Source organism: Brachycentrus maculatus, unplaced genomic scaffold, assembly GCF_059751285.1.
Source record: "Brachycentrus maculatus isolate JH-2025_06_01 unplaced genomic scaffold, ASM5975128v1 h1tg000689l, whole genome shotgun sequence".
Taxonomy (NCBI): Eukaryota; Metazoa; Arthropoda; class Insecta; order Trichoptera; family Brachycentridae; genus Brachycentrus; species Brachycentrus maculatus.
Genome location: NW_028281421.1, coordinates 4,011 through 32,006, shown reverse-complemented (window position 1 = coordinate 32,006; position 27,996 = coordinate 4,011). Strand labels below are relative to the sequence as shown.

Below are 27,996 nucleotides of genomic sequence, written 5' to 3'. Positions count from 1 at the left end.
TGTCTTTGCAAAAATGATTTGCCTCTTCTACATTCATACATCTCCTCATACATACCTGACGATTATTACTAATACAATCGTTTGTAGGTTTAGCATGTTAAATAAGATATTCCTACCGACTGAAAATGATTCATAAAAAGAGAACATTAAATAACTGTTGTACTTACTACACCGCATTCGCAGGGGTAGGCAGAGAGAATAGAGCGCCACACCACTCTGTCCTTGCAAACATTCTTCGCCTCTTCCACGTTCATGCATCTCCTCATACATACCCACCGATTGTTACGACTCCTGACCCGGCCGCTTTCAAGTATATGACGTACCTGATTGTGCCAAGTTTTCCTCGATCTTCCTCTACTTCTTTTTCCAAATACATTCGCCTCATATATTTGTTTAACCATTCTTTCTTCACCCATACGTTCCACACGTCCAAACCATCTCAACACACCTTTCTTAATTTTGTCGATAATGCTTATCTCAGCCTTACATTCTTTCCTTACTTTATTATACGAACATCTAATTGAAATAAAGCAGCAACAAAAATACGGAAATGATTATCCCATCACCTCCATCACTGCGGTGGTGTTCGCATCATTTGTAAGTGGATGGACTCCAATAATGAAGATGGCCGCGACCAGTATTACATGGCGATAACTTAAACTTATATATCAGTATTTTTCCATAATTTCAAAAAAACTCCCGATACACACACAGGCAGTCGCTCGAGGAAAAGGGGGCTTGTACATATCGCTCACTCCTTTCAAGAACGTCATAAATCAAAAATCATCAATTTTGAGTTGTTTTATCTGATTAAACAACAAAAACAATTAGGACCTCCAGCAATAAAATGCGAAATGCTCGACATCTCTCTCTGCATACAAAAAATATTACTTACTATATTGCGCTTCCAGTCTGCTCGAGGATTCCGCGCATTCTTGTTTTATATCAGGAAGATCAATGTCTATTTCCGTGAAGATAACGCTATCGCTAGATATCAATTTGTGATGTAGATCAGTAGCAGTCCCCGGTACAGCTGGCTCCTCGTTCAGGTGTTCCCCAGTATGGAGAGTATCATCATCACTTCCTGGTTCCTCCTTGATTAAAGGAATATTCGGGTAAATAATCCTGGAGGACGATAAGTCCACGTAACAATGTCGTAAATTATAGTATCCTTTGAGGAGTGCCTCTCCTCCGGGAGAGAGGAGATTATCCCCTTCTGCATCTCCCGGTTCAGCCTTGGCAGGAGCTAAAGCAGGCGCCATCTGTTTTTCATTCGAGTCAAGCTTCGTTAGAAATGATTCGTATATCCTGCAAATAGAAAATAAAGCATTAATTAAGAAAAGGGCATGGTATACATATAGTATTAGCAGAGGCGTGTTTTTCACACTGGAACACAAGTAGTGTCTAACTTGCAGTTTAATTTATTTTCAAAAAATGTGTATTTATCGGCAATCCAATCAATTCTCATAAATGAGCATTTTGCGCACTATATTGCATACGGCAACCCATGATTGACAGCCACATCACTAAAATTTCGAAAAGTTATTAGCATGTTGCAAGTGACCACACTCAAAGCTTTCTCACCTCAGTTTCAACGAATCGTCTCCCCATTTACTAAATCTCTTAGAGAGATTTAGTCTACTTCGAAATGTGAGAACTCGCTCTGTTTCAATTTTGACAGATACAGTCAAAGATATATTACTAAGATTGGTATCTCCATAATATTTCTAAGGGGACCTAGTATTTGTGTAAAAAAAATCGAGACAAGAATATACTAAAAAATAGCCTACGCAAAAAACAAAAAAAAATATTTTTTTCTTGAATAACCTAACGTACAAGTTACTCTGAACTATTAAGCTACGGTTTATGCAACATCGCTCATCATGACCCTACTCAGGCTTCAACATTTTAAGTTTCATAGCCCATGCCTACTCGTGAGTGGATTTACTCTTTCGGTTTAAAGTTATTATAACTTCATGTTATTCATGAGTGAAAATTCTAGTTAAAAACACTCGCTGTATCAACTTGTAATTATTCTCGACAGCCGTATAAAGACAGAAAGAAAGAAAAAACTCTAGTGTAATCAAAATAACCTAAAAATGCCATCGACAGTGAGATGTGTTTTGTCTTTTTCCCGAGCGTGTTCTGTGCACGAAAACGGCAAAGTACGCATTTTACCCAGTTTTATGGTAATGACATATTTAGGCCATATTGATTTTGACATTATTCAATGAAATTGAAAAATGAAAATATCATTTCGCCGGTTTTTACCAGTTCTCGCTGGTTTATTATATTATTATAGGTACCATAGCTTTGAACCAGACGGTGACACACGTGAACTTGTTAGAAAAAAATCATAGCTCTCTCAAAAACTCCGCATTTTAAAAACGAAATTATTGAGTAAATAAATAACCTTCTGGATCGAATAAAATTTAAGAAAATTGCAAAATTACATAATGGATTTTTCTCATTCTTATTGAAATCCGTTGAGAAGTAAGGAAGATGTGAAAGTTTAAACTTTAGACACCTATTTTAATGAAACGAAAAACGGACACCACTATTTTCATAAAATTTTACGTCATCGGGTGTGTTATGGAGCGTATCCCTTTATGTATCTGCTTCATAGAGCTGTAATAGTAGTAGCGTGGATTCGTTTCTGTGACGTCATTCGTTGCCAACTTACGAAAACAACGTTTTTACGAAGGCGAATTTTGCAAAATAAAATAATTAATGAAAATATTGAATATATTGGCTGTTATAAACACAGAATGAGTCTAATACAATCGTTTGTAGGCTGGGCATGTTAAATTAGATATTCCTCCCGACTGAAAATAATTCATAAAAAGAGAACATTAAATTATTGTTGTACTTAAAGTGATACATAACAAATTGGTTCCAAATAAAGCCTTCTAGTTTAAATCTACTTGTTTACAACATACCATTACACCGCTTCCGCAGGGGTAGGCAGAGAGAATAGAGCGCCACACCACTCTGTCCTTGCAAACATTCTTCGCCTCTTCCACGTTCATGCATCTCCTCATACATACCCGCCGATTGTTACGACTCCTAACCTGACCACTTTCAAGTATTTGGCATACCTGATCGTGCCATGTTTTTCTCGGTCTTCCTCTGCTTCTTTTCCCAATAACATTCGCCTCATAAATTTGTTTTACCGTTCTTTCCTCACTCATTCGTTCTACATGTCCAAACCATCTCAACACACCTTTCTTAATTTTATCGATAATGCTTATCTCAGCTTTGCATTCCTTCCTTATTTCACTATTCGCACATCTATCATACATCGTTTTGTCGCACATTCTTTTGAGAGATCGCATTTCGACTGCATTCAGTCTGCTTTCATTCTTCTTTTGCCAACTCCATGTTTCACTTCCAAACATTAGAGTTGGAACCAGGACTCCGTTGTGAACTGCCAGTTTAGCTTCCGCTGATAGTTATTTCACAACTTACCATCACACCGCTTCCGCAGGGGTTGGCAGAGAGAATAGAACGCCACACCCCTCCGTCTATATAAACTTCCGCTTCTTCCATATTCATGCATCTCCTCATATGTATACCCATCGATTATTTTTACTCCTGACCTGACCGCTTTAAGTATTGACATACCTGATCATACCAAGTCTTCGTCTGCTCCTTTTTTCAACTACATTCTCCTCGTAAACGTGGTTTAACCGTTATTCCCTAACTTATTCGTTCCACAGCGCAGATCCAAACCACGTCTCTTAACTTTATCGATAATGCTTATTTCACCATTCTTTCCTTATTTCACAATTCGAACATCTATCAAACATCGTTTTTCCACACATTTGTGTGAGGGATTAGCATTCCGACTGCATTCAGTCTACTTTCATTCTTCGTTTGCTTCTCCATGCACCACATTCCACACATAAAACAGAGTTGGAACCAGGACTCCGTTGTGTGCTGCCAGTTTAGCGCTCTCGGATTGATTTTTATTTGCTATGATAGATTTATATTATCCACTGACACTTCGTGACGGAATTGCATTTTAATATATTATTAGATTAAAACCAATATTTTTTTCCCAGTCTGATGATGTCGGTAACGACGAAACCCGGCCGCTGATCAAATAAAAATAAAGTGGAAAAGCTAAAAATATTGGTTTTAATCTAATAATATATTTGCCATAACTTTATTTTCTGCGCATGTTTTTGTTTCATGAATCACATCAAAATTCTAATAGATTTCTGCAAAATTTAAAAATAAAAATGGGTATTTTTAGTTGTAATAGTCTAAAACTTTGGCTCCGAAATTATTAAGGTCATTCCGAATTCATTGAATACCTACCTTTTTTCATATCCCACGTGCCATAGAATAAATGATATATGTAATTTTCGACCTTATGCTTCATTTTCGTAAGGTATATAGTTGCATGTGTAACTCAACTTACCCCTCCCTTGTTGCGTTATGGAAGGAAGGAGCAGCTGTTTTTGACCGTTATTTTATCTGCCGGTGTGTTTATATTTAGAATTTCGAACGGCGTTGGTAGATTCGAATTTATACTTAAAAATTCGATTGGCGTTAGAAAATTCTAATTTATGCTTAAAAATTCGCATCGCGTTAGAAGATACGATTTTATACTTTAAAATTCGAATGGCGTTAGTTGATTCGAATTTATACTTAAAAATTCGAATGGCGATAGTAGATTCGAATTTATACTTAAAAAATCAATTGGCGCTAGAAAATTCTAATTTATACTTAAAAATTCGCATCGCGTTAGAAGATACGATTTTATACTTTAAAATTCGAATGGCGTTAGTTGATTCGAATTTATACTTAAAAATTCGAATGGCGAAAGTAGATTCGAATTTATGCTTAAAAAATCAATTGGCGCTAGAAAATTCTAATTTATACTTAAAAATTCGCAGCGCGTTAGAAGATACGATTTTATGCTTTAAAATTCGAATGGCGTTAGTTGGTTCGAATTTATATTTAAAAATTCGAATGCCGTTAGAACATTTTACGTAAATGATTTTTTTCTTAAAATATCTTTTTGCAAAAAGTTATTTTTCGAAACAATAATATGGTTTTGAAAAGAAAAAAGTTGATAAAAGTTATAAATTAAAAATAATAAAAAATCTATAAATTTAAAACAGCCGCAACTTGAGTTACGGCTAGTTGCCTTTACACATGATCAAGAGTTAATTTTATGAAAATTGTAAAATGTTTATATTCTTAATTTTCTCTCTTTTTTGTGTGTATTAGGTTAAAATGGTTAAAAACAACAAAATAAATGCATTAAAAAAGAACTCCACCGACAAGGCACACAAGGTGGCTTGGTGGGTCTCTGAATTAAAAAAAAATGTTAAAAATTATGATATCAATAAATGTATACAATTTTTTTAACCCTTATCCGCACCCAATGGTGCATAGGGCACTGCTCCATATAAACGCAGTGTTATCTTGATCGTTTACACATGAAGGAAAGGTGATCAGCCCCCCGCCCGTATACAATTTATGTTAATAAAAATTAAATTAAATAAAAAAAAACATGAGAATTACATACGTAATCACAAGTACGAAGCAGCGCGATGGTAAGTTGGTTACACATTTTGGAGTTGTCATAGTCTTGTGTTATTTTGGCCAAGTATAAATAAAGGTCGCAGATAAGACGGTGAGGATAGGAGGCGCGCGGGGAGGAACAGCTGCGTCGCACGAGCCTATACGAAAAAACTGCACAATACGGTGGACCAGTGACGTGGGTCGAGACCGAATCGTGGTAACGCCAACTGATCAACGCATTTAATTTTAGATAATATACATTTTATAAAAATATTTATATGTATTTTAAAAAATACAACCATTTTCCACACATTTGTTTAAAAATACTAAAAAATACTTTAAATAAAAAAGTTTTTTATTATGATTAAGTTTACATTTACACCTGAAGATGGAAGCTTAGCTTCCGAAACTAGTTGTCACAAAAATTAACTCAAGTGGTAAAAAAAGTGTTTTCTTTAATAATTATATTGAAATATATATATATATATATATATATATATATATATATATATATATATATATATATATATATATATATATATATATATATATATATATATATATATATATATATATATATATATATATATACATATATATATATATATATATATATATATATATATATATATATATATATATATATATATATATACATATAAGAAAAAGTAAAAAATATATACATATAAGAAGAAAAAGTATTGCTTTATTATTGTTTTTTAAATACACTAAATATTTTTCAAAAGGAGAAAGAACCTTCTGGTTTTACCTCAAAATATCTGTTGCACAGTAAAAAGTTTGATATTTATTTTTGAAACATTGTAGTATATTTTTAAACTTTAAAAACGTTCTCCTGAAAAAGTTTATTGATTTATGACGTTCTTGAAAGGAGTGAGCGATATATTAGCGATAAATCGGCTATGGCCGTTAATAAAGGGGAAAAAAGTATTGATAACTCGCGGACCGCCACTGACATCCGACTCCCCTTCAAATAATAGTACCCACCTCTTCTTTTACGTTACCTACTATGAAATGGCAGTTGGTTTCATACAGTGAGTAACGTCACACAGACATTGAGAATTCGGAAAAAATCTAGTTGAATAAAATGTGCAAGTAAATTAAAAAAATATAAAAGAATAAAAATTAAAGTCGGAAATGTTTTCGTCGAAAAAAAGTGTTTAAATTTGCCTGAGGGCGTAGGAATACGAGGTTTGATCATTGCACGGATTACGAATTGTCGGTGAACCCAGTGGTGCGCAGGGCACTGCCTTGGATCGATGCAATGTAATCTTGATCGTCGATCGCGATACGTGAAGGATAAGTCACCAGTGCTGCGCTTCAGGTACATGACCAGAGTGATATATGATAAACAATACAGTGAAAACACACACAAACACACACACACACACATACACACACACACACACACATATATATCTTCTTCTTCAAACCCTCATTCGCACCCGATGGCACTGCATCTCATATGAACGCAGTGTTATCTTGATCGTTAACACATGAAGGAATGGTGATCAGCCCTCTGCTTCAGGTACCAGTACAGGATGATATTGAATAAATATTGTGTAAAATATAAAATATATGTGAAAAAATCACTATCTTTATTTGACGACCCCCTCGGAATCGAACCCAGGACCTATATATATAAATATATACCTATATATATATATATATATATATATATATATATATATACATTTATATATATTATATATATATATATATATATATATATATATATATATATATATATATATATATATATATATATATATATATATATATATATATATATATATATATATATATATAAATATACATATTTATATATATATATACATTTATATATATTTATATATATATATATATAAATATATATATATATATATATATATATATATATATATATATATATATATATATATATATATATATATATATATATATATATATATATATATATATATATATATATATATATATATATATATATATATATATATATATAATATATATATATATATATATATATAATATATATATATATACATATATATATATATATATATATATATATATATATATATATATATATATATATATATATATATATATATATATATATATATATATATATATATACATTTATATTTGTATTTTTTTATTATTTTTCATTTGATGAGTTTTTTTGTATATTATTACAAAGTGTGATAAATTATGATTTGTGTGCTTTCTTGTGTTATGTGAGAGTAACTCTTAAATGCGTATGTAAGGGGTTTTATTTTCTATGACTGAACGCAGAAACGTAAGAGGGGTGTCCTGTAGACCGTAGAATCCTGTACAGAGGCGCGTTTGAAAAGTTTTACCCTCGTATAATCTGTTTCTTACAACAATTAAAATAAGATGGACTGTGTTTTGTGGTAAGGTTGTGGGTAATATGGTTAGTGATGACTCTTTCATATTTTGACTTTGGTTTATTACAGGCCTCAAGGGGGCTCAAATTAAATATCAGTGATTTTCACTCTAATATTTATTTAATGGAACCCTTCACTGTACCTGGGGTGCAGGTCTGATCACTTTGGCTTGATGATTTTCACGAATCTAAATTACACTGTGTTGATACGATGCAGTGCCCTATGCACCATAGAGTGCGGATAAGGATCAGAAGAACAGTTTATGTGTGTGTGTGTATGTATTATATATTATTCGTTATATTATAAGTACGTGTCTTTTCAGGTGCGTCCTGCATAGAGAATAGTTCGCGAATCAAACAAAATTCTGAAAATGGATTCGCCGAAGATAACTTACAAATATTATTCCAATCCTGCCTTCTGCGCCCAAAGCGAGGTGGTCTTCACCCAACAAGCTCCCTGCGTCAGCCCGAGGGTGAAGGAGTCCCGCGTCAGCAGGGTGCCCCCGTTGGGCGCCAACTCGCCCCAGAAGGCCAAGGGAAGGACAGATTGCCGAGACAGGTCGGGGAACCAGCGCGTCAAGACCGACATATCGGACAACCCTCTCAGGCGGAATAGAACCGACGGGCCGCTGAGGTATGTGACCAACCCGCGGTCGACCCCCGAGCTGCCGCCCAAGCTGGGCCCCAAGCCGGCGAGGTTTGCCGCCATCGCGCCGGGGATTAGGAAGCCATCGCCCGGAGCCAACAGCCAAAGGGTTGCCACACAGCAGAACGGTTCGGACCTTAGAAGGCTAGATTCGAGCAACGGCCATAGGCTCGAAGAACTGGAAATGTTCCAAGTCACTTTGAGTACTTGCGAGGTGTCGGATAGCAACGCCGAAGAAGAAACCGAAATGGTTCAAAGAAACAAGAGGGTTTTGAAGCATCGCTACGCGGAAATCCCCGACGATTTCGATGAATATTCACCGTCGAAAAAGAGAATAGTCGAAACTGAGCCCGAGGAATACAACGTGGACGGGCCGGGCGAGGACGAACTGAAGGAGGTACCGACAGAGATAATCAAAACCGTCAACGGAAAGTCCCACAGGTACGCGATCATTCCCTCGGACGACGAGGAGTTTGCCGCGCCGCCGCCGAGCAGTCCGCCCACCTTCCACATCACCTCGCCCGGCATGTCGCGGAAGAACCTGGAGGCCACCAGGAAGCTCCACGAACTCCTCGCCACCCCGAAGAAACAGATCAGGAGCAGTCCGCTGAAGAGCTGCGCCAGTTCGCAGGTGCTGTCGCCCGACCGCAGAATCGGGTATCCAACCACGCCTCGAAGGATGGTGTCCAGCACCCCGAAGCGGACGATCACGCCCTCCAAGAGCCTAGCCAACTTGGCTTCTCCGCCGCTTCCGCGACGCAACGCGCAACTCGACAATTCCTTGCCGCTGAGTCCGAAGGCCCAACAGAAACTGAGCTACGACGTCTCCGGCGAATTCGGCCGAAAGCCGGCCTGTCCGGACTTCTTCGTGCGGGAAAACAGCTTCACGAAGAGCCGGGAGCCGAGCTTCATCAAGAGCCGGGAGCCGAGCTTCATCAAGAGCCGGGAGCCGAGCTTCGCCAGGGAGGCCAGCTTTGCCAGGGAGGCCAGCTTCGCCAAGAGCAGGGAGCACAGCTTCAACAGAAGCCGAGACAATGACAGAAGCTTCGAGCTGGACAGGAGCAGGGATTTGGAGGTCGGTCGCTCCAGCAAAAACCAGATTGTGCCCAAAAACCAGATGAGGACTGCCATCATCTCCCCAAGGTATGAATTGTAAATTATACAAGCATATTTATTGATTGTTGTGCGGTATGATCGATAATTTATTGTTGTTTTTTTACAAGAAATGAATAAAGGTCTATCAATCGACATAGTCTCAAACTGTGTGGTTCAAAAATTTCGGCCTTAACACATTGTTATCGGGCGGTTTTGTTCATCAAGCCCTAATAGCGTATCCCGCTCTCTACAATTCAATTTTTTTTTTTAATTAAATTATAACACCGTATTTGTATTGAAAAATTTAAAAAAATCTTCCTTATAAACATATATATAGGAAAAGAGTAATTGAATGGGAAGGAGTTAAAAAATATAAAAAAATATTTTATCAATATTTCATATTCTAACAAAAAAAATATGTACGTCAACACGTGTAGCTTCTCATGCAGCCGATCGCGTACTGAATTGTATATTTGAGAGCACACACTTAGGCTGGAAAGAAATATAAGCAGAGCGAAACTAACAAACACCTGTCGGGTTGTGGTCCCGTGGCTAGTGTCGCGGACTCTAGAGTCAGACTTTCTCGGTTGGAACCCACTCTACCACAATTTGATACCTATTTCTAATAATGAGCCGCTTAGGCTCACAGAAATAGTATGAAATTGAAGTGTTTTTGTAAATAATAAAAACACAAATATTTTTTTTAATTTTATTTTTTTTAACTATAGTAGGTTAGTCATTTTTGATAAGGATAGGTGTAGCTCAAAATCAAAAATATTAACTTTGTATGACTGCCTTTGCAGTCATAGAAATACAATAATTCTTTAATAGGGTATTATCACTGGGCAAGAATATCTAATTTAACATACTCAACCTATGAAGGATTGTGTAAGGCTCGTTGTGTTTATAACAGCCGATATAATTAATTTTTGATTCATCATTTTATTTTGCAAATTTCGCCTTCGTAAAACCGTTGTTTTCGTAAGTTGGTAACGAACGACTTCACAGAAACGAATCCACACTACTACTATTACAGCTCTATAAAGCAGATACATAAAGGGATACGCCCTATAACACTCCCGATGACATAAAATTTGATGACATATAGTGGTGTCCGTTTTTCGTTTTATTAAAACATCAAATGTTTAAACTTTCACATCTCCCTTGGTTCTCTACAGATTTCAATAAGAATGTTACCGATAGTTTTGTGATTTTTTTTCTATTCATTTATTACCCAATAATAACACATCATCAATAGTTTAAAGACTAGAAGGAATGTGTATTAAATTACGCATTTTTTTGGATTGTTGCGCGGTATGATCGATAATCCTGAAATTATCCGGAACATTGGTCTGTATGTTCCCGATAGTTACCTAAGACAGCGTCGACATAGATTGTTTCATATTCCCATACACAGGACCAACCTGCCGATGGTTATGCCTGTAGGAAGAGCTACCGCTATGTTGAACAATATCTCATTAGATATTGATCTGTTCTATGTGTCTGAAGGACTTTTTCCAAGCGGGATTCTTCTACACCTTTAGCAATAGTATTCTTGCTTATTTTCTATTTTTGTTAATGTATACGATTTAAATTTAAGTTTGTCATAATGTGTATGTTAACTATAAATAAATAAATAAATTGAAATTGAAGTGAAAATTGAAAAAATCGTGAGAATGATCCATTGTCACCTGATTTAATTGAAAGCCACGTGACCGAACCTCCTATACGCATTACAGAATGGTGACGAGAGGTAGCAGTTCAATATATTCGTCAGGGACTGTCTTCTCGATGAAGGGTGCATATTCTCCTGGGTGCGCCTCCCTGGCTCTGGCTGCAGCGATGCTCTCGCTGTGTGGCGCCCTCACGGCAACCCTGTCCTTCTACATAATGGTGGTGGTAAGTGCCAACCACGCAATAGTGCGTGTTACCACGTGCTAGAAACATACACACTCAGTGTCCAAACATTATAATAGTAGGTTTTACCACATACTAGAAGTACACACACTCAAAGTGTCCAAACATTATAATAGTAGGTACACACACTCATAGTGTCTGAATATTCGTCCAAACAATATTGCGTGTTACCACATGCTAGAAACATACACCCCCAAAGTATCCAAAAATTATAATAGTAGGTACACACACTCAAAGTGTCCAAACATTATAATAGTGGGTTTTACCACATATGTACTAGAAATATACCCACCAAAGTATCCAAACATCAAAACAGTGGGTTTTGCCACATACTAGAAATATACCTATTATAACAGTGGGTTTTACCACATACTAGAAATATACCCACCAAAGTATCCAAACATCAAAACAGTGGTTTTTTTTACATACTAGAAATATACCCACCAAAGTATCCCAACATCAAAACAGTGGGTTTTGCCACATACTAGAAATATACCCATTATAACAGTGGATTTTACCAGATACTAGAAATATACCCACCAAAGTATCCAAACATTATAATAGTGGGTTTTACCACATACTAGAAATATACCCATTATAACAGTGGATTTTACCACATACTAGAAAAAAAAAAAAAAAAAAAAATTTTATTTATTTATTTTCATAATACATAGATACATTCAATATACATATTCATTTCATATACACATTTATTATACGTATTACGGCTCTTTAGGCATGGCCTGTGTTGAGCCGAATACTAACATGGTAATACATAGTTTATATATATATTTTATTTTTTATTTTTAATATATATATTTTTTTTAATGATTAGATTATAAACATAACATACAGGAGATACAAAAATAATTTATAGTTTAAGGTTTTTCAATGTGATAAATACACACGCAAAGTACCCAAACATTATAATAGTGGGTTTTACCACATACTAGAAATATACCCATTGTAACAGTGGATTTTACCACATACTAGAAAAATACACACGCAAAGTATCCAAACATTATAATAGTGGGTTTTAACGCATACTAGACGTACACACACTCCAGTGTCCGAATATTCGTCGAATACCCAGCATATTTTCATCCAGACGATATCTTCACCGTGTTGAGGTATCAATAAAACGCTTGTTTCTCTCGCCCTCAGTTCGGGCGGCATTACTTCCTGGACATCGGAGTCCTGTCGGGCTTCACCTGCTTCAGCCTGGGACTTCTCGGATTCCGGTCCCGCTCGTTCCAGCTATTGCCCAACAGGAACTATGTGTCCGGTACGTACCATTAGTTACCTTACGTAGTTTTAGGAACTAGTGCAGTGATATGTTAACCTTCCTGCGGACGCGTGTCATAAATTTTATGTCATCAAGTTTTCTGTATGTAAATTGGGTTTTCTTTATATAAATGTTATGAAATTGCTGTATTGTAATAAAAAATGTTAAATGTACTTAAAAAATACACATTTATGTCTTTCACCATATATATATTATAAAACCCTTATCCGCACCCCAATGGTGCATAGGGCACTGTGTCATATAAACGCAGTGTTATCTTAATCGTTTACACATGAAGGAAAGGTGATCAGCCCTCCGCTTCAGGTACCAGTCCATGGTAATATTGAATAAATATTACAGTGAAAAAATCACTTATATTTGTAGGTGTGTTGAGATGGTTTGGACATGTGGAGCGTATGAGTGAAGAAAGAACGGTTAAACAAATTTATGAGGCGACTGTAGTTGGAAAAAGAAGCAGAGGACGACCGAGGAAAATTTGGCACAATCAGGTATGTCAAATACTTGAAAGCGGCCGGGTCAGGAGTCGTAATAATCGTCGGGTATGTATGAGGAGATGCATGAATGTAGAAGAGGCAAAGAATGTTTGCAAAGACAGAGTGGTGTGGCGTTCGATTCTCTCTGCCTACCCCTGCGGCGTGATGGTTAGTTAGTTAGTTAGTTAAATATATTTTTACCTAGTACATAAGTAACTCACATCCTAAGTAAAATTATTAAAGTAAATCATACACCTATGTACCTTCACTGCTAACTTAATAATAATAATAATAAAACCCTTATCCACACCCCAGTGGTGCATAGGGCACTGTGTCATATTAACGCAGTGTTATCTTAATCGTTTACACATGAAGGAAAGGTGATCAGCCCTCCGCTTCAGGTACCAGTCCATGGTAACATTGAATAAATATTACAGTGAAAAAATCACTTTTATTTATTTTACCCCCCTTGGGAATCGAATCCGGGACCTCCAGAACGGTAGCCGAGCGTGCTGACCATTAATTACGCTACACAGGCGGACAAAACTTAGGATCTGCTAACTTAGGATCAACGAAATGTATAAACTCATGCCTCTAGCGAGATAGCGAGCTTTTTTGCCTAGAATGAAAATTTATAAGTCACACTTATAATTTTTGTGTTTTTTAACAATAAAATACAACTTAGTTGACTCAAAATATCTGTGTTTGATTCAACATATAATACATTTATTATTATTATTATCAAATGTGTTCCAGGGTATATAATACTGTCGGTGTTCTCTCTTCTGTCGTGCGGAGCGCTGCTGGCGGTGCTCGTGTGGGGGGCTGACCCTCGCGGAGTGCTCGAGGGGCCGCTGGCGGACCTTCTCGGGGCCGCAGTGAGCGGACTGGGCGCCCTGTGCCTCGTACTGGCCCTTCTTGGGGCTCTTTCTTCGTGCTGCTGCAGTAGAACTCCCCCCGACAACAGAGTTGATGTTTAAAACAAGAATTACAAAATTTTAATTTATTTAAATATATTGTAAATATATCGTAGTCATACAGGAGAAAGTGACCAAGAAAGTGACCGTTTAACAAAAACGTGATCATTGACTATTTGACATCTTACTAGCTTAATATTGCCCTGAAAAAATCCCAAAGGATTTTAAACTTGGAAGTAGAATATACTGACTTGTTAAAAATGACTAACTGCATTGATGTTTATTTTATTGCCAAGCAAAGGTGACTTAAATGGCCCTCCTGAACATTTAACGTTTTGGTAGTTGGTCACTTTATCCTGTACGACTACGATATATACAATCATACACACAAAAAACCAAATAAAAGTGGAAAAAGCTGAGTTATTGTAATGACAACATTATACAAGTGTATAATCTAAGATGAAACAATGCAGTGTCCTATGCACCATTGGTTGTATGTAAAAAATGGATATCCATTGTCATATGCCATGGACATATCGCTCACTCCTTTCAACAACGTCATATATCAAAAAACTTGATTTTTCAGGAGATCGATTTTAAAGTTTAAAAATATAGTAAAATGTATTAAAAATAAATATCAAGCCACTTATTGAACTTTTTACTGCGCAGCAGATCTTTTTAGTTAAAACCTGAAGGTTTTTTCTCCATTTGAAAAATATTTAGTATATTAAAAAAAAAAATTGAGTAATACCTTTTTTACAAAATGCAAAAACAACACTTTCTGCCCTGCAGCGGGTAAATATTAAGTTAAAATATGCCTCTTTTGCTGGGATATAGTACATTTTCTAGGCATTCTGAAAACACGTACAACTGAAAATTGACGATTTTCGATATATGACGTTGTTAAAAGGAGTGAGCGATATGTCAGGTTCGATACCAAATTCTTGACTAAAGAAATATTTCAATAGTTTGAAAATATTACTAAGAACCCAAGTATGTATTTATTGATTTTTGTATCTGTACTTTATTTTAAAATATAATTATATTGTTATTTAAATACTACGTTTGTTTTTTGTAGAGTAGCTATATCAAATAGTTGACCTAGTATCGCTGAAATTTGTAAAAGCCGACAAGCTCAGGTGTCACATTAAATAATTCTCGTGGCAAAAGTTCCATTGGAATATTTTTGCTGTTATGATTTTTTTATGACCACTGCTGACAATTCGTCGGCAGTTCTCGTCAGAGCTTCGGGACGCGGATCTGACTTGGGAGGATGCAAGGGAGCTGGCAGCCGACAGAAAAGCCTGGAGACAGTTGGCAGACTCCATATGCTCCACCTAGGAACGGATATGGTTTAATTAATGATTTTTAAAAAAAATTAATCTAATTTTTAACTTTTCTGTAATAAAATAATAACTTTTATTTTTAATAAGAGTTATCTTTGTCTGTTTTTTGGATCTTTGGTTTTGTGTACCGCGAATTTTCCCTATGATCAAAAGCGCTCCCTAACTTCAAAAAGGTCAGAACCACTGCTTTAAATATTCTTCCTCTTCTTCTTTTTGTAGATCCTAGGGATGTGTTTGTGCTTCCGCATGTCGCTCTTGGGATGTTGACTCCCAGCTGTCTTTCCATCTTTTCGGAGGTCTGCCTGGGGGTCTGCGTCCTTCAGGGATTCCTTGAAGGGCGTTATGTGGAAGTCTGTCTTCTGACATTCTGTTTGTATGTTCATTCCAGTATTGCCTTCGTTGTTGTCCCCACCTCACGATATCCTCCGTCTTACACATGCTCCGGATGTCGGTATTTCTTACTCGGTCTCGCAATGTGTTTCCGGTTATGGATCGGAGAGTCTTCATCTCGGAGGTTCCAAATAGAGATTTTGTTCTGGAAGTATCTGCTCTTGCCTCAATCCCATAAGTGGCTATTGGTCGAACACATGTTTTGTATATTTTCATTTTACTTTCTATTCTCATGTGTTTGTTCCAATGTTCTAAATATTGTGAATAAATGAAACACATAGTTGGATTGAATATTTTTTTTATTAAATAGGAATGAAGGAACGTATCTATATGTATATAATACAAATAAATATTAATAAATAGTACTAAGCCCATGATTTTTCACTCTAATATTTATTTAATACATGAAGCGCAGAACTTATCGCCTGCCATACCTAATTAACTATCACTGTGACGATGCAATCCAGTGTCCTTTGCACCATTGGGTGCTGATATCGGTCAGAATAAGATTGTATTAGTCACATGTTCAAAATCCCATGGACAGATAGACGCACCAACGAGTCTATTCGCCAGGAACTACACTTGGATGGCTTGACTCCGGCCAATGTCTGTACACGACGGATTCTCCAGTTCTTTGGACATGTCGCGTGGTAATGAGGATAGCCTGGAACAACTGGTTGTGATCGGTAGCCTGGAGGGGAAGAGAGGGAGAGGATGATCCCCACACGACGGACCGATGGAGTTAACACATTGTGTACGGTGTGCACATATTTGTGCGTTTCAGAAAACTTGTGTGGTGGCGGGGTGCACATTTTTGTGCATTTCGGCTACCTTCAATTTAGTATACAAAAAACACGTCATAAACTTCTAATCTCTTGGCCTTTTTGCTTTTGTTGTGTAGTGGATAGATGTCGTTGTAATATAAAAAATAATACTCATATTTACTGGTTCAAAACATAGCTAATGGTCGTAATCTGTTTTGAAGGAAATGTTACAAATTAACTTTAAACAATGGATACAGACGGTGCATTTTTTTCTTTGTCCTAAAATGAAATAAAATACAAAGATCTTAAGTCGATACTTAAGTCGGCAGTTGGTACTTACAAAGCAATAAACGCGTGTGGGGAAAGCCCATAAACCATTTTTTATTCGCAGATTTTGAGTTTTCGGCGGTTGTTAAACTGTGTTGTTATTTTCTAATATTTTATTAGTGTTTTTAACATTTTTTTTACTGTTGTGATTTGTGGACTAATATGATTTTATTTTGAGACATTAGAGACCATTTAACCGTTTTTGTATTGTTTTCGAGTTCAACCTCAAGTTCAAAATATGAAGTTCACTGACATATTTTATATTTCCGGACAGCTGTCTAATGTCGCCCGCCTCAAGATACAGTTTTATCAAAACATTGCCGTAACTAATGTGTTAAGGCAGCAGCAGGCACCTCGGTGGTTGGAGCGCTACGTGCAGCGCAGTCAAGGGATAACTGGAGAAGAGTCATTGCTTCCGCAAGGGTCACAACCCTCGGTAATGAGGAATAAGACGGAGAAGAAATCAGATATATATTTTAAAAATTCTCCCCTCCTAATCTGTTAAAATTACAACTAACTTACGAAAGGAATCCATCAACAGCGAATATATACATCTTTTAAAAGTTAATGCATATGAGTGTTCAATAATAGGTAGAAGGGTGAACGTTACACAAGTGTATGAAGCATATGCTCAGGCCAGTTGAATGCCAGGTCGCAAGCCCTGAAATCCTTGGGCTTTTATCTTATTTCATATAAAAAGAACGATTGAACTTCCAGACCATCTACTTTTGTATAAAAAGAACAATTGAACATTCAGATAATCTACTTTCGTATAAAAGGAACCATTGAACTTTCAGACCGTCTACTCTACATAGTATAAAAAGAAAGATTGAACTTTCAGACCATCTACATTAGTATAAAAAAAAATTAAACTTTTAGACCATCTACTTTCGTATAAAATTTATAGATGCTTCGTCTCAAGCTAAGACACCTATAATATGTAGTGTAAGAGTCGTTTTCCTTGAGCCAAAGATTCGCGGAACAAAAGTGGAACTAGGCAGGTCATGTGGTACATGTCTGAGAATAAACGGACGCAGAGGATGATTGACTGAAGGCCTAGAAGCGTGGGTAGGCCGCAGACAAGATGGTCCGATGGCATTGGGGAAGTGGCCGGCCTGCACTGGAAGAGAGGCGCGTTTAACAGACAACTGTGCAAGAGGGAGGGGTTTGTTCAATACCGGATACAAGAAGATGCTGAAGTCTTTCTTTTGTCTCAATCTTCCATCCAATCTTAATCTCTTCAGCTCATCATACGTCCAACAGCCCAAGTCCTCATACAAGTCACAAAGATATTGGCGGCGTGGGAGTCCTTTGGCGCATTTTCCCTCTATTACGACTGTAATATTTATTCAATATTATCCCGGACTGGTACCTGAAGCGGAGGACTGATCACCTTTCCTTCGTGTGTTGGCGTCAAGATAACACTGCATTTATATTATTTAGAGCCTTATGCACCATCATGTGAGTATAAGGGTTAAAAGAAAACAGAAAAAGAGGTGCAGAAACCCTCCTGTGACCTCAACACGTGACCGATCCATTTGGTTTTGTCTTTAACCACCCTACTCTTGGTTTATTTTCTGAGTTAATTATGTAGAATTTTTTTTTTTCTTTTCTACATAATTTTGAAAACATTGTTTGTTGTTTTCATACCAGATTTTTTTTGCCATAATAGGTGCTTTTAGGATGGAACTGATGTACTTTTTCGTTAGCGTGTTCCCTCTGTCTGTCTCGCATTAAATATTTTTGGCATAGGGTTAGCGCAATGGTGCCAAAAAAGACGCGTATCACGTGTGTGTAGGGAAGTTAAGTCGGTTCAGTTTTGCGCTTATGCGAGTTGACGTGAATCTTCAGATTGTCGCTGCGGTTGCACGTGAAGGAGCATAAGTCGCAGGAAAAGGGCTTCTCCACCGAGTGCGTGAGTCGGTGCGTGCGTATATTCTCCAGCCGCTTGCTGGTGTAATCGCACTGGCTGCAAGCGTACGGCTTGACCTGCGAGTGGCGCACCTTGTGGCTCTTGAGGTTGCGCGAGCGCTTCGAGGCGTACGGGCACTGGTCGCACTTGAACGGCCGATCCTCCGAGTGAGACGACATGTGCTTCTTTAGCAGCGAGGGCACTTTGCACGCGTAGCTGCAGAGCCCGCACGAGAAGGGCCTCGCGTCCGAGTGGTTCAGCTTGTGCGCCTTGAGGTTGCCCGAAGAGTGTGAAGCGTAGCCGCACTCGTCACAGGAATACCTCTTGTCTTCGGAGTGGATTATCCGGTGCTTCCTCATCTGCAGGGGCATGTAGCAGGAAAATTCGCACAGCTCGCAGAAGATCCGTTCCGAATCTGTGTGAGACATGGCGTGCACCTTCAACGTCTTGGACTGCTTGCACGAGAAATCGCACACTGCGCAGAAGAAATTCTTGACCTTGGAATGCTTGATCGAGTGGCTCTTCAGGCTCCCGGGGCGTTTGCAGGTGTAGTCGCAGACGTCGCAGGCGTACGGCTTGGTCTCTGAGTGCGTCGCCTCGTGGACCTTCAGGTTGTGCAGGTAGCGGCAGGTGTAGTCGCAGGCCTCGCAGCGGTAGGAGTCGGCGGGCTGCGAGTGGCGCTTGCGGTGCTTGCGCAGGTTGTGCGGGGTGGAGCCCACGTACTTGCAGGACTCGCAGGGGAAGCGCTCTCCCTTGTGCGAGATCAGGTGCATCTTGAAGTCGTAGACGCGCTTGCAGGTGTGCAGGCACAGGTTGCACGCGAAGGGGGCCAGGCCCCGGTGCGCGTCCAGATGCCCGCGCATCTCCCGGCTGGTCTCCGTGCAGAACTGGCACACCTCGCACAAGTGCACATCGTTCCCTTCCGTACCCGATGTTCCCTCGTTCCTAGCATCAGCTCCATCCATCTCGCCGCGCATCTCTCCATCGCTGGCTTCGCAGCTCTCAAAGTTTCCATCTGTCTCTTCAAAGTATTCGTATTCATTCTTAACACTAACGTCCACGTTTTGAGAGTTGAGATTCACACGTGCGTTTTGCATGTTCGGAGATCCATTTTCCGCCTGAAACATGTTGGAATACAAAACGCATTAAAAGCAGACCATCACTCGAGGCCGAGATTGTTGTCAGTGCATTTTACTTCAAAAATGGTAGCATTAAAATAGGTTTGCTTACTAACTAACTAACGTAAATTATAAATAAATCATTATGAAATAATATAGATGCTGATAAATATAATAAATTAGGAATTTATTCCTTACAGTGCTCATCGTGTCCCAGCCTATATATAGGAAAAACATTTAGGAATTTTAACCCTAACCGTCAAAATATGTTGAATATTGTTTAGTAGATAGAGTTTTAGTATTAATCAGATAGTATATCAAGTATTATCTAATAGTATTATCAAGATAAAGAATCGGTTAGCTTCGAAACCGGTAGACATTGTAATATATATATATATATTTTTTTTAAATTACCCAACGTCCAAGTGACTCTGAAATCTAGACACGGCTTATGCAACACCGTTTATCATGTCCCTACTCAGGCTTCAACTTTATAAGTTTCATAGCCTATGCCTATTTGTGAGTGGATTTACTCTTTATGTTTAAAGTTACTGTAATTTCATGTAATTCATGAGTGAAAATTCCAGGCAAAAATACTCACATTATAATTAAGTTATAATTAAATAATTACAGTGATTTTAAAACAAAGTTACATTTTAACTATACAACTGTAATATAAATAAAACCCTTATCCGCACCCCAATGGTGCATAGGGCACCGCGTCATATAAACGCAGTGTTATCTTGATCGTTTACACATGAAGGAAAGGTGATCAGCCCTCCGCTTCAGGTACCAGTCCAGGGTAATATTGAATAAATATTAGAGTGAAAAAATCACTAATATTTATTTTACCCCCCTTGGGAATCGAACCCGGGACCTCCAGAATGGTAGCCGAGCGTGCTGACCATTACACTACGGAGGCGGACAACTATACCTTGTTTAATTTTGGATATATTACCCAAAAATTCTATTTATTTATATTTAAATTACCTTGACGACGGTCTGGGGGCACACAGCTGCAGCCGAGATGGCTGGAATTTCGATGACGACCATTTTTTCCTCGGTGAAATTTTCATCTTTGATTCGGACCTCACTCTCCATTTCTAGTTCTGATAAAAAATGAAAAATAAAATTTTATTCATTAATTTCTTTGAGAATAGAAAGTAAAATGAAGATGTACAAAGCATGTGTTCGACCAATAAATCCTAGTCGTACAGGAGAAAGTGACCAAATACCAAAACGTAAAATGTTCAGGAGGGCCATTTAAGTCACTTTTGCTTGGCAACAAAATAAACATCAATGCAGTTAGTCATTTTTAACAAGTCAATATATTATACTTCCAAGTTTAAAATCCTTTGGGATTTTTTCAGGGCAATATTAAGCTAGTAAGATATCAAATAGTCAATGATCACGTTTTTGTAAAACAATGCACTTGGTCACTTTCTCCTGTATGACTACGAAATAGCCACTATGCATAGGATAGAAAGCCACCATAATAAGACTATTGGTAACATTTTCATTGAAATATGTAGAGAACTAAGGGAGATATGAAGGTTTTAACTTTAGATATTTTAATAAAACGAAAAACGAACACCGCTATACGTCATTAAAATTTAGGTCATCAGAAATGTTATGGGGCGTATCCCTTTATGTATCTGCTTTAAAGAGCTGTAATAGTAGTAGTGTAGATTCGTTTCTGTGACGTCATTCGTTACCAACTTACGAAAACAGGGTTTTTACGAAGGCGAATTTCGCAAAAGACAATTATTAATTCAAAAATTGATTATATCAGCTGTTACAAACACAAAACGAGTCTAATACAATCCTTTATAGGTTGAGTATGTTAAATTAGATATTCCTCCCGATTGATGATACCCTGTTATCAAATCCCGTCGCCAGCGGCCCGCGGACGTAAAAAACACCCGCCGTGCATCAAAATAGGAAAGTATTGCTAACGATTAATTGCTGCATTCGGGTTTGGTACAGCTAATGATCAAACGAAGAAAACAGGTTAGACCATTAAAAAGAAGGAGCATACAATTTTCAAAATTATTATTAAAAGCAAACTACTAAATACTCACAATGTACGATAATCCAACAACGATTTATTGGTTTCATCTGTTTTATCACTTTTTCAGAATAAAACTTTTATTTCTTTACTTTTGTATATAGTATTACTCGGAGACGAGCATTAAACTTTGACAGCTGACGGATCTTACCATAGAGAAAATCATACTCCGCAATACCATAGATAAATAGGCAGATAAAACTTTATAGGTACCTACCTATAACGTTGTTTTAAGATGGAGACTGACCGGAGCATTTCGTCGTAACGTAACACGTTACGATGCGAGCATTCAGGCAGCCAGTACACAGAGCCGAGCACTCCATCCATAGTTTCGGATGCTCGGTGATGCTTGCCGCGAGCGATGTAACTACGAAATGCTCCTGTCAGTCTCCACCTTTATAGAGCGAGTGTTTTTGCCTAGAATTTTCACTTATGAATTACATGAAATTATAGTAACTTTAAACATAGAGAGTAAATCCACTCACGAGTAGGTGTAGGCTATAAAACTAAAAAAGTTCAAGCCTGAGTAGGGTCATGATAAGCGGTGTTGCATAAGCTAGAGCGAGATTTCAAAGTCACTTGGACGTTAGGTAATTTAAAAAAAAAACCTTGTTTTATAAACTAACCATCACGCCGCAAAGAATGGCAGAGATAAATGAACGCCACAACTACTCCGTCAAACAATTTTCGCCTCTTGCACATTCATGGATCCCCTCATACATATGTCCGCCAATTATACCGACTCGCGGCCTGAATACTAACTATTGTGCGCTGAGTGTGAGGTTGTAAGCCCTGTAAATACTCAAACATCCATATTCTTCTTCATCTATGTTGACATTTAAAAACATATAACTTTTCTCTTATTTGCCTACGTTTCCCCAAAAGACCTTACATGATCAAACGTCATTTCAAAAATTTACAGGTCACCTAATATTTGTTTGCCTCCGTAGTGTAATGGTCAGCACGCTTGGTTACCGTTCTGTAGGTCCCGGGTTCGATTCCCAGGGGAGGGATCAAATAAATATAAGTGATTTTTTCACTCTAATATTCATTAAATATTACCATGGACTGGTACCCGAAGCGGAGGGCTGATCATTCCTTCATCTGTTAACGATCAAGATAACATTGCGTTTCTATGATGCAGTGCCCTATGCACCATTGGGGTGTGGATATGGGTTTGAAGAAGAGAATATTTCTAAATAATCGGTTGAAATAGTCAGCAGGTATGTACGAGGAAATATATGCATGAACGTGGAAGAGGCGAAGAATGTTTGCAAAGACAGAGTGGTGTTGCGTTCTATTCTCTCTGCCTACCACTGCGTAGAAGCGGCGTGATTGTTAGTTAGTTTTAATTAGTTTAGTATGTTTTTCTTTCCTTTGATACTTATGAACAATATCTTTCTGGCCTTTAAGGGTATAACAACGCCAATATAGAATTCAAACAACGGCCGACCACCGAAGTGATAGCACGTCTTTCCACCCCGATTTTTTAAAAAGAATGTATGTATATTGGTCATTTTTTGTTGTTTAGAATATAAATGGAAAAAAACGTTTCGTGTATCAAGGCGAACGCGGGTGCAGCGTAGGTAATTACCGGTTCGATAGTGGACGTGTATTTTTCTGTTTTTTGTAGATACTGCGCTCGAACGTCTGAAGATGGGCGACAGGGCCACGAAGGCTCCCGACGCCTTCTGTCGGACGTACGTGATGTATCTGTTCCAGTTGAGTTTGCTGTCGAGGTACTTGACCTCTTTCTGCCACTCGACTTCCACTCCTCTGACTTGGATCTTGACCGACGGCGTCGCCCTCCCTTCTCTTCTGCGTAAACACAATGGTCTCGGTCTTCAACTCGTTCAGCTTGTCTCCACCGGTGATAGTACGTCGCCAGTTCGATGAGTCCGCTCTGGAGATGGCGTGCCGCCAAGTCGGCAAACCAGGACGTGGCGTAGAGGGCGGTGTCGGCGGCGAAGATGGCCTTCGAGTAGTTCTGCAACGTGGGTATGTCATGGGTGTAGATGTTGAAGAGGTGTGGACCGATGAGACTGCCTTGGGGCACGCCCATGGGAATCGGTCTGTCAGTGGAATGCGTGTCTCTCACCGCAACCTTGAAACTCCTGCCCGTCAGGTACGAGTGTAGTATGTCGATGAGGTACTTGGGTGTGTCAATGTTGATGAGTTTGAATATGAGCCCGTCGATCCACATGGTGTCAAACGCCTTCACTAGATCCAAGAGCGCCATGGCGGCGCCCTTGTGCCGGGTGCGGAAACCGAAGTGCTCGTCGGGATCGTTTCCTTCTCGTCGGTGTGCTCCGTGAGGCGGACGAGAATGATTTTCTCCAGCACCTTGCTGATGCTGGTGAGGAGGCTGATGAGGCGATAGCTGGAAGGATCGCGGGGATCCTTGGATGGTTTGAGAAAGAGGAGAACTCTGATTTTTTTTCCACTCGCGCGGAACGTAGCCCTAGACTACTGAAGGAATGTTTTAGGCAAGTAGATACTTATTTTTTACTCTTCGAAACTTAATTATTCAATATTGTCTATGAATAATATTATTATCTACGTATTCCAATCGGTGGTGACGTCCACACGCTTACAGATAATTATTCTAATCATTTTTAAATCATTGAAAAAAACCTGTAATAATTATGTATTTCAGTGTAGGAAACAAGTGTTTTGTTACGACAATGAGTGTTACTGGAAAAAAATAAATGATCTTCCCTTACTAACGGGAATCAATGAAGACAGTTGTAGCTGTCAAAATTGAAACAATGCATGTTCAAAGTATCGAGACATAGGAAATGGGGAGATGATTCGTAATAACTGAGATGATAAAGCGTTGTATGTGATCACTTGCAAATTCATATAACTTTTCGTAATTACATCACTAAAATTGGCTATCAATCATAGGTATAATGGCGAATGTAATACAGCGTATAAGATACGCTTGACCTTGTTAGGTCGCCATCCAAATAAAAATAATTATACTACAAGATAGGTAGCCTAGGCGCTACTTGTGTACCTATGTGGCATACACGCTACTGCTTGTATGGTTATCATCATGTTCTTATATTTATTTTATTCGTGTTTTCTGTTTGCAGGATACAGGATTTTTTTCTGCCAAAACTGGAATCGTTTGTAAAACAGATGGAGTCCACTTTAACTCCTGTGAAGGCTGAACCGCGAGATGCAGAAAGGGATACTCTCCTCTTTGCTGGAGAAGGGGCAACACTCGATGTTTACTATGACCCAGATGATCGTATAATTAAGGAGGAACCAGGAAGTGATGATGATACTCCCCATACTCGGGAACACCTGAACGAGGAGCCAGCTGTACCGGGGACTGCAACTGATCTACACCAGAAATTAATATCCAGTGATGTAGTTATCCTCACCGATATAGATATTGATTATCCTGATATAAAACAAGAATGCATGGAATCTTTGAGCAGACATGATGCTGAATCTAGTGAGTAACATTTTGTTATAAATAATATCCACATTTATGAAGATGCCGGGCTTACCGCATTTTATTGCTGGAGGTCCAAATAAAACAATAAACCGTTTTATTCAAACTTCGACAAATAATAAATATCTATTAATTAAAAGGCTGGTTACCCAAAAGGGTAAAACTAAAGTGTGTCTTTAACGGCCACCTTCATTATTGGAGTCTATCCACTTAAAAATGATAGCGAATAGCACTGTAGTGATGGAGGTTTTGAGATGATCATTTCTGTATTTTGGTGGCTGCTTTATTTCAATTTTTTGCATTTTTTTATTTCCAGATTTAACGAGAAGTGATAAAATATCGTCACTTTCAGAGAAATTAGAGCACGTACATTCTAACGGCCTTGAAGAAATGACCACTCACACTGGTGAGAAACCCTTCTCTTGTTCAATATGTGATTTTAAATGTTCACATAAAACGTCTTTAAGGAATCACATGTATACTCACACTGGTGAGAAACCCTTCTCTTGTTCAAGGTGTGATTTCATATGTTCATACAAAACGTCTTTAAGGAATCACATGCACACTCACACTGGTGAGAAACCCTTCTCTTGTTTAGAGTGTGATTTTAAATGTTCCCAGAAAGCGTCATTAAAAAATCACATGGCCACTCACACTGGTGAGAAACCCTTCTCTTGTTCACTATGTGATTATAAATGTTCATATAAAAGGTCTTTAAGGAATCACATGTCCACTCACACTGGTGAGAAACCCTTCTCTTGTTTAGAGTGTGATTACAAATGTTGTGATAAAACGTCTTTAAGGAAGCACATGTACACTCACACTGGTGAGAAACCCTACTCTTGTTTAGAGTGTGATTATAAATGTTCAAATAAATGGTCTTTAAGGAATCATATGTATATTCATACGGGCGAAAAACCTTTCTCTTGTTCAGAGTGTAATAATAAATTTATACGGAAAACCGATTTGAAGACACACATTTTAACACACACTAAAGAGAAACGGTTCTCTTGTGCAGAGTGTGATTATAAAAGTACACAAAAAGGTAATTTGAAGATTCATATGTCCACTCACACTGGTGTGAAACCCTTCTCTTGTTTAGAGTGTGATTATAAATGTTATGATAAAACGTCTTTAAGGAAGCACATGTACACTCACACTGGTGAGAAACCCTACTCTTGTTCAATATGTGTTTATAAATGTTCACGGAAAGGGATTTTGAAGAGACATATTTTAACACACGCGTGAGAAAAACCTTTATCTGTTCAAAGTATGATTATCAATGCTCACGTCTTTGATGATTCACATGTTTACTCACACTGGTGAGAAACCCTTCTTTTGTTCCGAGTGAGATCAGAAATGTTCACGGAAATGGATTTAAAGGGTCACATCTCAACCCACATTGTTTAGAAACCCTTCTCTTACTTATAGTAAGATTATTATTGTTCACAGAAAGTCTTCTAAAGATTCATTTCATACAGGTGAGAAACCATTCTCTTGTACGGAGTGAGCTACTAACCTTTGTATAAGGGGATCTTAACAGACACATTTGTAACCATACTGTTGCGAAACCTTTAAACAGTATAGACTGTGTACCCATCAGCGCGGTGAGCGTCACACCGTCCGGCACATGATCCTCTAGTTCCGTTTTCGCCATGCAAGTAAGATATGTATTATAGGACAATTTAATAAATAATTAATTTACAGGTCAAATGTAGACCTAATGATGGAGTGATTATCCAGATCTGGTAGTCATGAAGTCGTGTTTTTTTAAGTGGTATTATACAAAGATATCGATGAATGATAAGAAAAGTGTTATATTACTATACCACAAAGTTTACAATGCTTTTAGTATACAAAATAAATAGTTAAGTGTTTTTTTCTCTTAATAAATAAAATTTAAATAAATGTGAAAGAGTTTAATTTATACACCGCCGTCTTGACCAGTGAATGGAGATATAAGGTCTTCTTCTATGATCTCAATCTTGTGTTTTAGTTTGCAGTAACTAATGACACCTCCTTCGTCAATGCGGTCTATCTATTATGCACCACCCTCAGCTCCTCATACGTTAAAAAGCCCATGTCCTCGTACAAAAATATTCGCGGTGTGGACGTCCTCTGGCGCTAGTTCCCTCGACCATTCTCTCGATTCCCAGGAGCAGGAAACCCTCTTGTCGCAACACGAGGCCGATCCATTTGGCGCGTCTCTTCAAGACAGTGAGTAGGTCCCTTCTTTCTTCGATTCTTCGTAGTACCAGGCATTCTTATATAGGTCCACATTTTGA

General features: G+C 38.0%; 4 protein-coding genes across 4 annotated transcripts; 2 read left to right on the top strand and 2 right to left on the bottom strand.

Moving 5' to 3' along the window:
• Positions 1-850: 850 nt before the first annotated feature.
• Positions 851-1,617, bottom strand: LOC148300606 (uncharacterized). The gene is made up of 2 exons (XM_088274548.1): positions 1,585-1,617; positions 851-1,308 (listed from the first exon to the last, which is right to left on the bottom strand). Exon 2 carries the CDS (start codon positions 1,260-1,262, stop codon positions 888-890), a length of 375 nt encoding a protein of 124 aa, XP_088130674.1. The 5' UTR covers positions 1,263-1,308; positions 1,585-1,617; the 3' UTR covers positions 851-887.
• Positions 1,618-6,609: 4,992 nt separating this feature from the next.
• On the top strand, positions 6,610-15,264 carry LOC148300605 (uncharacterized). Its single transcript, XM_088274547.1, has 5 exons — positions 6,610-6,880; positions 8,290-9,755; positions 11,447-11,606; positions 12,789-12,909; positions 14,160-15,264. The coding sequence occupies exons 2-5, from the start codon at positions 8,338-8,340 to the stop codon at positions 14,381-14,383; spliced, it is 1,923 nt and encodes a 640-aa protein (XP_088130673.1). The 5' UTR covers positions 6,610-6,880; positions 8,290-8,337; the 3' UTR covers positions 14,384-15,264.
• Positions 15,265-17,278: 2,014 nt separating this feature from the next.
• LOC148300604 (uncharacterized) lies at positions 17,279-22,380 on the bottom strand. The gene is made up of 3 exons (XM_088274546.1): positions 22,259-22,380; positions 21,168-21,286; positions 17,279-20,177 (listed from the first exon to the last, which is right to left on the bottom strand). The coding sequence occupies exons 2-3, from the start codon at positions 21,276-21,278 to the stop codon at positions 18,951-18,953; spliced, it is 1,338 nt and encodes a 445-aa protein (XP_088130672.1). The 5' UTR covers positions 21,279-21,286; positions 22,259-22,380; the 3' UTR covers positions 17,279-18,950.
• Positions 22,381-24,790: 2,410 nt separating this feature from the next.
• LOC148300603 (uncharacterized) lies at positions 24,791-27,619 on the top strand. Its single transcript, XM_088274545.1, has 4 exons — positions 24,791-25,083; positions 25,344-25,711; positions 26,028-26,117; positions 27,164-27,619. Exons 2-4 carry the CDS (start codon positions 25,390-25,392, stop codon positions 27,238-27,240), a joined length of 489 nt encoding a protein of 162 aa, XP_088130671.1. The 5' UTR covers positions 24,791-25,083; positions 25,344-25,389; the 3' UTR covers positions 27,241-27,619.
• Positions 27,620-27,996: the final 377 nt, after the last annotated feature.

Excerpts from the sequence above, each read along its gene's own strand:
- LOC148300606 (XM_088274548.1), bottom strand. The coding sequence starts at position 1,262 with ATGGCGCCTGCTTTAGCTCCTGCCAAGGCTGAACCGGGAGATGCAGAA.
- LOC148300605 (XM_088274547.1), top strand. The coding sequence starts at position 8,338 with ATGGATTCGCCGAAGATAACTTACAAATATTATTCCAATCCTGCCTTC. Across the intron at positions 9,756-11,446 it reads ACTGCCATCATCTCCCCAAG|AATGGTGACGAGAGGTAGCA; the intron begins GTATGAATTGTA and ends TACGCATTACAG. Across the intron at positions 11,607-12,788 it reads CCTTCTACATAATGGTGGTG|TTCGGGCGGCATTACTTCCT; the intron begins GTAAGTGCCAAC and ends TCTCGCCCTCAG.
- LOC148300604 (XM_088274546.1), bottom strand. The coding sequence starts at position 21,278 with ATGGAGAGTGAGGTCCGAATCAAAGATGAAAATTTCACCGAGGAAAAA. Across the intron at positions 20,178-21,167 it reads GCCCCCAGACCGTCGTCAAG|GCGGAAAATGGATCTCCGAA; the intron begins GTAATTTAAATA and ends AACATGTTTCAG.
- LOC148300603 (XM_088274545.1), top strand. The coding sequence starts at position 25,390 with ATGGAGTCCACTTTAACTCCTGTGAAGGCTGAACCGCGAGATGCAGAA. Across the intron at positions 25,712-26,027 it reads CAGACATGATGCTGAATCTA|ATTTAACGAGAAGTGATAAA; the intron begins GTGAGTAACATT and ends TTTTATTTCCAG. Across the intron at positions 26,118-27,163 it reads AGAAATGACCACTCACACTG|AAAGTCTTCTAAAGATTCAT; the intron begins GTGAGAAACCCT and ends TATTGTTCACAG.